The sequence below is a fragment of the Papaver somniferum genome, unplaced genomic scaffold, assembly GCF_003573695.1.
Source record: "Papaver somniferum cultivar HN1 unplaced genomic scaffold, ASM357369v1 unplaced-scaffold_22, whole genome shotgun sequence".
In the NCBI taxonomy this organism is placed as follows: domain Eukaryota; kingdom Viridiplantae; phylum Streptophyta; class Magnoliopsida; order Ranunculales; family Papaveraceae; genus Papaver; species Papaver somniferum.
In genome coordinates this window covers 3210279-3221644 of record NW_020632152.1, presented here as the reverse complement: position 1 = coordinate 3221644, position 11366 = coordinate 3210279, and the positions used below count along the sequence as shown (strand labels likewise).

At 34.5% G+C, this 11366-nt stretch overlaps 1 protein-coding gene across 1 annotated transcript; it reads left to right on the top strand.

Moving 5' to 3' along the window:
- The first annotated feature begins 8818 nt into the window (after nucleotides 1–8818).
- LOC113340605 (antimicrobial peptide 1-like) lies at nucleotides 8819–9130 on the top strand. The gene has a single exon (XM_026585730.1). The coding sequence runs from the start codon at nucleotides 8819–8821 to the stop codon at nucleotides 9128–9130; it is 312 nt and encodes a 103-aa protein (XP_026441515.1).
- Nucleotides 9131–11366: the final 2236 nt, after the last annotated feature.

The following is an 11366-nucleotide window of genomic DNA, read 5'->3' as shown; positions in this document are numbered from 1 at the left end:
AGATGGTTGATGGTAAGAAGCATAGAGTTAAGAAGTCTCGCAAACCCATAGAACTTTCTTCAAACCTTTTCATTCTAGATTTTAGCAATACAGATGTTGTTCCTGTGTCCGCAGCTCAGCCTTCGCATACTAGTCCTCCTATCACTCCGATAATAAGTCAAACTTTTGAAAAAGATATTTCTGTTACTCATATATCTCCCCAGACTTCTGAGAAGAATGTTCATGTTACTCCTTCACCAACAAATCCTCTTATGGATGAAAATGCCTATGTTATATATGAAAAACTTTTTAAAGATTCTCATGTGAACAAAGAATTTTCTCTTAGTCAAGTACTAAAAAACACTCCTCCTGATGCCTCTGCGACTTCATCGCATGCAAATCAATCTTTTCCTTCACCCATTAACTCTAACTCTCAACTGAACCTATCTCAAAATAAATCCGCCATCCCAACAGATTCTACTACTCATCTTTCCTTACTGAATTCTTTTCCTTTGAATAAAAAAGCTTTGGATAGTGTAAAACTGGCTACTCAAACTCTATCCGACGTTATAAATTCTGGCCAATCTTTAACTAATGATCCTTGCAAGCTTCGTTCTTGTTCAGCCTTGAACAAGCTTCTTCATGAATTTCCTGTTGATAAAGCTTCAAGGGATGAGGTCCTTTCTCAAATTGATCTGAGTTTCCACGTCGCTCTAGATGTTCTGGTAATTATCCTTCGCACCTTAACTTTTATCTTCTTTAATGACATTTCCAAGTACTAATTCTCATCTTTTCCTTTTTTAGGAATTTCATCGTCCCGTAATGATCGCTGAAAAGCATTTTGCATCTAGCTGTTCTCAGTTGGAACTTTCGTAGAAAAATGTTCCTTTGGAAAAGGAAATACAAAGGCTGAGAGGAGAACTCCAAATTTCAAATTTTGAGGCTGAAAATCTTCGCAGCAAAAATCAAAAACTTAGAGGTACTTATTATTATATTTGAGTCACTTATCATATTCGGTATTCCTTCGCATATGTTCATTTTTGTAAATTTCTTCGTGCATTTGTTAAGATTTAAACCAGAATTGAACGAATGAGAGATATGATTTTCAATTCCTTGTTGAAGATACCCAAGCGAATAACGCGAAGTTGCAGTCTCAACTAAATCAATTAAATAATCAATATTCATATTCACTTGATCGTATTGACAATCTTTCCCATGAAAATGACCGTCTCACTCAAAAAATTGATTTTCTTAGTGATCAAATATCTTATTTTTCTAAATTGACACGCGATGCTGACTTACTTCATCAAACTTTATCAGAAGAAATCCATACTCTTTCTAGGGAGAAACTATCTTTCTCGAAGAAAGAAGCAATGTTTTCACATCAGTATTCAATTCTTCATGAAATAAATGAAAACCAAACGCGAACTCTTCGCGTAATGCAGGAGCAACACGAAACTTCGCTTAAAGATTTAAGCTCCCAGAATGAGAAATTAATTCAGAATTACATAAGTCTTTCTGTGAAGAAGAATCAATTTCAAGAACAATATAGTCAATTAAAGAATTCTTATGACATTCTTAAGAAGAAAAATAAATCTCCTTCCTCTGAAGAAAAAAAATTCGCTCTCGTCTCAATGGTTCAGTTGGTGATGGATTTTATAAGACTATGGAAAGTATGAAGGACAACACCCTTGCTTTTTCTAAATTCTTTCAAGGTATTCAGATAGGGTTGACTTCCTTATTATGATTTCTTAGCCTTTTTTCGCATAATATTAATTCTTTATTTCTGCTTATGGTTATGTATTATTCCTTGTAGATTCTGAGAAATCGCACTAGTCTGCTGTTGCTCAATTGAATTCTGAATTATCCAAGGTTCGCAAAGAATATGCAAATTTGGAATTGTCTCGTGGTAACCTTGAAAGAGCAGTTATTCGCAAAGGCCACTCTAGTTCCCAATCTGTCATGGATGGAATTCTCTCAAGGAACTCTCTTCTAGCAGTAAAACTCCCCGTATGTAATGTGAGTGCGGATGAAGAATATCCTGAGCCCGATAGTAATTTTGACTTTTTAAGCGATGATGAAGAAATTCAGCAAGAATGAGAGAAATCTGCTAATGAAGCCGGTACTGAGATTGAAAATCCTGAATCCAGTGCTAAAGTCTGAAAAGTATCTTGAATAAGATGCTACTGTTAAGCATTCTTAATTTCCCTTCTTTATTTTGTCATATTTTGTTTCTTCGCACGCTTGTTTATTGCAAGGAAAATAATACATTGTTGTTTTAATTCCCATACTTGCCTCTTATTATTTTTCTTATAAGAAACAATCGTGCGAATTTATCAGTGGTTTATTTAATTTACTTAGGAGGTCTTATTTTGCCTTCTTATGTAAAGGTCTTATCTTGCCTCATTTTTGTGCGACGAGATCGCAGGCGGTCTTTCCATTTTAGTACACTCGACCCATTGATCTTTTCTTATCTTTTGTATTATTTCCTCTTCAGGTTTGTCGCATAAATATCAAAAGTCTTAATACTCCCATGAGTAAAAACCTTATGATATTTACATCTTTTGACACAATTCAGCTCCCTAGTGGAGGGTGTTGTCCTTATCTTCCCCTCTGATTTCCCCTTCAAGGAAGCTCACCTTTATCTGGTTAAGATTATGGCTCTTCCCATCCGGCTTTTCAACAAACAGTTGATTTCGCAATCTCGCATACAAAATAAGATTAAGCTAGAACAAAATCATCTCAATTCTCGGACTATTTTGGAATAAGCATCAACCTGCAAATAACCCATGAACAAAAACAATACAAAAACCTAAAAACACAGTACTTAGTACCAAAAATCAAAAAATCTAACCTTTTTGGTATGCTTCACCTGGCAGGCTTGTCAACACCTAAATCAATAATTGAAGAACCTGTGTATCGATATCAAGGATTCAGCTTACACGGTGGAAAACATGATAATGACATGACATCAGCAATAAATTAATCACACAGACATTAAGTTCCTAAACCCGAATTCATATTTGCAATGTTGTTGCTGTGAAATCAAATTAGATACGAAGAACTCAATTATCCACATTAAAACTTATAGGAGGAGAATTATCCTTAGGATGAAGGTGTGCGGAAAGTTCATGAAGATTTTAGAATACTGAGATGATTTTCCATTGATTTCAGAGAAAAGTTGCTCGATGTGGTTTCACAGAGGAAAAAAAAGGAACGAAGAGGGCGTTTGAGAAATCTAAAGAAAATAAGGAATACGATGAACAAAAAGATGGAGAAGGAAGACAAATCCATAAAAGTTCTGTTTACAGGTTTCTTCTTAGGTTTTTTTTTTTGTTTTCGTGTTTTTGTTTTTTTTTCTTGTTTTTTTTTTGTTTGTGTGATAAATATTCTTTATTTTGTGAAAAAATCCTTGTTTTTCTCTCCTTCGAGGAAAAGTGGAACGGAACAATTCTGTGAATGGGTGAGGGTCACTGTTCAACGTGGAGCCTTATGAGCTTAGGATTTTAAAGAGTTAGATAAGTAATAAATAAAGTAGGGCCATTTCAGTATATGTTTCTTGTATGTCATGCATGTAAGTTTTTTTTCTTCCGAAACATATATGTCATGTAAGTTATAAATAACTTGGGATATAACCCATGCCTTAACGACAAACTTTGGGTTGTTGTTATGGTATAATGGTGCTTTCTTAATGTATTTGATGTTTGTTTTATAAATGTATATCTTTATACTTAGTACTGGGTTTATGCTTATTTTGTTGATTCTTCACTTTCAATACAGAGGGGTATTTAGTTGGAGATATATGTTTATTTTGTTGATTCGTGATTTTTATATCGGAACAATTTACCGGTTGTTATATGGTGGTGTATTTGGAATAAAAGAAATGCTAGGATCTTCTACAACAAAATGAGAAATTTGGCAAGTTTGATTAGAGATATCAAGATTCAAGCTTTTTTTTGGGCGGAGCCTAACACTAAAATGTTAGGATTAATGGCCAACAGGGTGATAGCATTGTAGGACACAAATTTCTATCATTCTCATTGATTTGGATTTTCAAAAGTAAGATCGTGAGATTTATACTTTGACTTTTTTTCTTTCTTGGGTGACCGAATCCCCTTTCGGTTTCCTTTTTTTTTCGTATGTATTTATTAGGTTGAGGTACCCCTTTAAGTACCCTTTTTCAATGAATTTCCTATTGACCGATCAAAAAAATAAAATACAAAGGGGTATTTACGGGCCGTTAGTTATAACCCCAAAAATGTCACTATCTATTCACAAAAAACCCATCAAAACAAAAGTAACACAAAAACCCCAAATAAAAAAAGTAACATAAAAACTCCAAAGATGCTTTCGCCACCACTAACTACCACTACTAGCAACCAACAACACATCCACCAACAAATACTAGCACTATCATAACCATAAAAACCACCACCACTAACCAGAAACAGTACCACCAAATTTTGGTTTCATCATAAACTTACCGTTTCATTATTAATATTTTTGGTTTCATGACAAAAAAATAGACAAAAATAGAATTTGATGAAGCCAATTTTGGTTTCATCATACAATTTGATGAAACCAATATTGTTCGGGTTTTTTGTATCAATTTGTTCAATATGGAGTTGTAATGAATCCTAACATTTGAACGAAGTTTTTGTGTTCCAAATTTGGTCACCTTGGTGTTTTATTACTAGTTCTGGGGCATTTAAATATACATTTTTTTTTTCCAATCGGCAAAACGTAAAAGATTTTACAAAAAACCTACCAGAAGTAAGCGAAAAGAGTATTTGAGTATCAGAAGTAGAAATTGATCCTATAAGATGAAATGAGGAGATCGCTTTATACCGATTAAACCATCTCTTGTAGATGGACTAGCCAAGATCATGATAGAGTTAACCACTAATTTAGTAATTCCTACTCGTAGGTACACTATGTGGTATGGGGATTATGATTATAGTCTTATCCGGATAATGATAACTAATCGTCTTACACATATGTAACTTTGTTTCATGGCGGAACCGGTTAATTAACTTCTTTTTTTCTTTGATAACTTTATCTTTTTTTAATTAACTTAACTTTATCTCGTTATACCTCATCCGAGCATCTTTGATTTTCTTGGGTCGGAATAATAACCTCTTTGTTTTTTCTTTCGTTTTGGTCGATAAAAGATCACTATTTCTGTATTAAAGCTGGGACCCCATTTCGATGGCTTTGGCGGATTATTTCTAGCCGCCTTCTTTTCCATCGTATCTTTTTTATTTATTAGTATTTTTTTTGAAGCAGCCATCATATCTGTTATCATCCTTTGATCCACGTCCATCATAGTTGAAGATGAGCATATCCGCTTACCATATTATGCACTGCTAGTTTTTTTCATGCACGTTTCCTCATCCTCATCGAGTCACTCTTGTCGCGTTCTTGGAACATTTAACTATAAAATACGTGCATCTAACTTAAAGAACACAATTTCAAGAAACCTAAAAGATTTACATTCTGTTTTCTATTTTCTAAAGTCAGTCCAGCCTGAATTACTGAATTAACAAGCTATTTTCTATTCTCCGTGATATTATCCACTAGTGTATGTATGCCATCTTATTAATAGTCGTCCTTTCGAACAATGAAAGTAAGCATATTCGATACCTTTTTCTAAATGAGCCAACAAAAATCGCTCTCGCTCTCTGATATAAATCGGACCCAAAAGCACAACGTGCTAATCCAGTAAATGCAAGGCCCATCATGATGGTATGCTCGACGATTCGTGTATAGAATGATGGACCGTTTCAAAAACGTAACGTATAAAACTTGGCAATTCAATTGTATTCTAATTAAACATCTCAGTAAGGGAAAATTAGGTGCAGGCCAAAAAAAATAATATTCTCCTTGTCAGGCCCACAATTAATTTTAGGTACCGTGACACTCATAATTATTTCAGTGACACCCATAATTATATGAAATTATTATGCATCCGCATGACGGGTTATGTATCAGGAGTATAAATCAAAATTTGTACACCCTCCTCGATCAATCAATACATCTCCAATAGAAGATCTTCTAAACTTTTTAATATTTCTGATGCCAGATTTAACCAATCCCAAATTGAATAGGACCTGGAAAAGAAAAAAATATATATAGCATATTTTACAATTGAAGGGCCAGTGCTACTTCTATGTTTTCCTTGGATGACTTTGAAGCGCTGGGAAGTTTCCATGCATCATCAACAAGTCATCCAGTACTTGGTGAAAGGACATGATTCTCAAAAATATAACACATTTGGGTTTTGTTTCTGGGATTGGTTCTCCTGCTGGAAGCTGGTACTTTAAATAACATAGAAGAATGAAATGATATTGTTGTTCCAACTGGGTAGAGGAGCAGCCACTGGAGGTGTGGAAGCTGCCAAGGCAAATGGGGTGGGAAAGAAAGGGAAGAACACAAGTGAAGTCGAGTCCTTTTGTCAAATGAAGGTTGTTGTTGCTATTAAAGACACTTTGCTGAAGGTCTCTCCATGTCCGTCGTGTTATTGTTTTATCTCTCCCTCACCTTTTTGCTTGAAAGATTGTATGTAAATATGAAAGTAAATGAGTAAATCATCATGTATTATTAAAATCACAAAATTGATTAAAAAGACCAAAATCAATAATTCCTGGGTGAAAAGAACACTTAGATTTAGATACTGTTTAAATGGCCAAAATTTTAAAAATAGCCAGGATGTAACCAGTTTCATCGTTCCCATTTTCAAATATTTTTTCTTATTTTTAATTTACATATGATGCATCCAGTTTCATCCTTGCTATGTTTTAAATTTAAGCCAGGATGAATCCAGTTTCATCCTTGCTATTTTTTCTTTGTCCAATTCACCCGAATTATTTTTTACGCGTTCATTTGAACCGTGATTAAAATTTTTTTGGACAAATGACCCATTTTCCGTATTAAAATTGAGCAAACTGATATATTATTAAAATAATTTGAGCACAAAACATGAAATCATGATTTTTTGCATGGGGACGAGGCGCAGCCTAACCACACCAAATCGTTATGCCTAAATCATCCAGTATTATTAAAATTGAGCCAACTGATATATTATTAAAATAATTTGAGCACAAAATCAAAAATCATATGATTTCTTGCATTGGGGTGAGGCGAAGCCGAGCCATACCAAAATCCTAAGTATGTATCAGGACGGGCGAGGCAAAACAGAACTAAACCAAATTAAAAATCATAATCATGCATCGGGACGGGGCGAGACAAAACGGTTTTCGGGACCGCCCGGTGCATAGCACGGGCAAAAAATCTAATCGTCTTTAATTGTTTTGATTTAATGGGTAGCACATGCTTAGCGCAGTCCATGGCCACAAGCAGTACGTATTTTATATGATGGTACTCGTTTTTTCTCTCCCAACTCCCAACTCCTAATCGAAGTGTGTGGTGTGCTCAACTTATTTCTATCTCCTCTTCTTTCTTTCTTTCTTTCTTTGGAGGTTAGGTTTTATGGCCGTCTCCACTCTACTACTTCCTTTTCTTTTTTTAAATAGCGGTTTAGCCTAGATAAAAAATGAAAAGAAAAATCTTATCCAATAACTGAAACCAAACTAATGATTGTGCCAACCATTAGGAATAACTAAGTTAGTATACTACTTGATCTCAACTTCTTGTCACGAAGGTCTTGAAGTCTTGAGGTATAGCCGGGTATCCAGTCAAATCAAAATTTTACTTAATCGACCATCCATTAATTCCTTCCCAGTGAAGATCCGGCTAGTTTGGAATTTGACATATATATCTAACTTAATTATCCCACATCGATGGAAACATTATAATTAAGTTTACTAATAAAGCAAAAAGTTATTTTGTGACGTTGAGAATGATGTACTAATTATTTATACACGGTATCAGAAGGAGGTTTCAATTTGTGTGACGATGACGAATCCTACTGCCGATAATTATATTAATCTTTTTACTTAATTTTTTTGTGCTTTCCTCTGATCAGAAAAAAAAAAAGATTGCACCATTGTAGCTTCAGAAAAAAAAAAGAAGCAGCTGGTTCTAGTTCTACTGCGATTATGAAGAACTAGCGAACTAAGAAAAATAAGAATAATTCATAAATCAGCTCGTTAAGGTCGCCTCCGCAGTTGTAATTGCATTTGTTCTTTTTCGGAGGGAACTTTGACATACTGTGTTGCCCATGAGTAGGGTAAGATTATAGGTTGTCATAGTATCATATTTTGTTGAGGGTGTTTAACTATCAATTTCAGAACAAATTTTGTTGATTGTGTATAGTTGTAGGAAACTTCCAAGCAAAAACTCTTTTTTTTTTTGTGTAGGAAACTTGATATGCGGATATATTTGCCAGCGTGATAATTACATGGCCAAAAAATTTTACTGATGAAGAGATAACATGTCTGATTGAATTTTAATGTGAACCAGAAAAAAACACTTGGAACTTAGCATGTTAGGCTTCCAACTAGTTTCATGTAATAATATCTATCCAATAATATAATCATATTTGTAAAAATCTCTTAAATTAGGATTTGAAAAGACCTTAAACTCCTTAGTCGATAAACCTCTTTTTCCTCAAAAATACGTCGAAGGTTTCTCCACCAATGAAACTAAGCAATATCCATATAAGATATCTTCTTCTGAATGATATTATCCACTAATCTTTTTGCATGCACGTTCTGTCATTCTTGTCGCGCTCTTTAAACATTCAACTATAAATACGTGCATCTAACTTAAGAAAAAATACACACAATTTCAAGAAACTTAAAAGATTTACATTTTGTTGTCTATTTTCTAAAGGCAGTCCAGCCTGAATTACTGAATTAACAAGCTCCTTCGCTTAGCAATGGCATCTAGTACTAAGAACTCACTCTCCTTGCTATTCATGGCTTTCGTCCTTATGGCTATAGCAAGTGAATTGGCAAATGCAAGTTCGTTCACAGTATATCGTTTATCAGGTTGCAGCGGCCAATCTCAAACGTACCGTTGTGGATGCAACAACCTTTTATATATGGGTGGTTATCGATTTACTTACACTGGTCAAACTGCTAGAATGTACAACACAGGAAATTGTCTAGGTGCGAGCGTTACTACTTTCAGCGGCAGCGGTAGTCGGTGCGCTGGAGTTGGATGGAGGAGTGTTAACCTCCAGTGTTAAGTGAATTCCTCAATTGTGGATGTTTAGTCTCTACTATGAGACATAGATTATATGTGTTTTAGGAATGGCCTTAGGTATCGTAGTGATATCTATATCACTACGTGCTTTCTAAGTCAGTAAGTTATAAATAAACTCGGAATGACTCTGTCGTAACGATTAACTTTGGGTTGTTGTTATTGCAGAATGTTATTTTCTTAATGTATTCGATGTTTGTCTTGTAAATGGATCTCTTATATTTAATAGTGGGCTTATATTATTAAATCACTCATTATACTTGGTTCCTCAGTTCTCCATAGTTTAATGTGGTTACTAGCTGCTGGCTTCCATGTTGAAGTTATTAACCCAGGGAAAGTTGATAAATGCAATGACCGTCGAGTCAAGGATGTTCTAACACAAGCTCCATAGACTAAAAAGAACTAGACGAATCTCCGGTTGAAAAAAAGAAGAAGAAGGCAATCTCCCAGTACAAAAGAGAGTGTGAGAAATTAATCCGAGTACTAAGACTCAAGCATTGAAGTTCTCGCTTCACGACTCAGGTCTAAATCAATAGTTTTCTTCAAATCTTTTTTTGGTGCTCTGATACCAAACTACCCAAGTAACGGCATCCAGGATAAATTGATATATGGACGTAAACATAAAGGATAAAAAATCGCATCATTTAATTGCTGTTTCTTAAGTTAAGCTCTCTCTCCACCGGATTTTGTTAGAGGTGGCCAACTTTTTGGTTATAATGTTTTTTTTTGAAGCATAATCGTGTTTAGTTGATTTAATGGGCAGTATAACCATGCTTTGGGATGTCCATGGCCACAGGCAGTACATATTTTAGAGGACGGTACTCGTTTTTGCTCTCCTAATAACTCCCAACTCCTAATTGAAGTGGGTGGTGTGCTCAACTTGTTTCTATTTCCTCGAGTTTCTTTCTTTAAAGGTTAGGTTTTATGGCCGATGGCTGCTGCTTCAAAAAGAATAATATCACGAGAAGAAGATATTATGGCAAAGACTTGAACAAAGTCGTCCAGATACTATCAACCAAAGCCATCCACAAAGTGGTCCAGCGGTTTTATGGCCGATGGCTGCTTCAAAAAGAAAAATATCACGAGAAAAAGATATTATGGCAAAGACTTGAACAAAGTCGTCCAAATATTATCAGCCAAAGCCATCCACAAAGTGTTCCAGCAATAATGCAGTAATAATGGTTTTTTTACTAAAGAGGTTTTTATTTCGACTAGATACCGTGGATGACCCATGTGAATACCTAATATAGGGTATACGTGTCATGATTCGATATCGGATATATGCAACGCAGCCGGCCCCCTGGTGTTTGAATTCATATCTATAATACAAAACAACATAGGTTTCTGAGCTTTGGACGGACGGATAACATTTTGAGAGACAAATAAGTGATCCGACTATCTCAGTCTCATCCCAGCCAAAGACATCCAGCGTGTATGGTGTTTGTAACCTTCTTCCATTATGGAAATATTAATAACCCTCTTAATAAACTGAAAAAATAAATGCGTCATTAAGAAAATAAACCAAAAAATAAATCTTACAACCATGTTTCAACCATTGAAATTTAAAAAAAATCTTTGACACGTATCTTTAAGAAAAAATTAGCCATCTTTTAACAACCTGCAAAATACAAACAATTATTATTTTCAAAGTTTTTATCTTAATTTTCATTGTACTCATTGTGTAAAGTGAAGAATCAAAAAATAAAAATGATTTCATTATACTCATTCTACAAATGGAACAATGACGGATGCATATATATATATATATATATATATATAACAAAAATGCTTCTAAAAAAATCCAAAAAAATGACTACAAAAGATTTAACCTTACGCCGTGGGCCTAATTTTTTTGAAACGTTTTTCTGAAAACGTTTAATGTCTTCTGATGGAATCAATAAATCTCTTCTTTTAGACCAAAAAAATCTCCTCCTCTTTTAATTCCAATATTTTCAATTGCTTTGGATCCTCTATTTACTCCCCCATTATCCTCCCACAATTAAGAGAGTTGCTTACCCATAAATAAGTTAAAACGTTCATGGTCTAAGGTCTGCAGGCAACGAAAGGACTGCTCCTTTATGACTAGCACGTAATAACCCATTCCAAAAGAAAAAAGTCCAAACAATTGAATATGTCCATAATTACAATTATCAATGAGAAGTGTATAAATAAAGAGTGTATTTCTTCAACCACACACATTCACTCATTTACAACTCATTCAC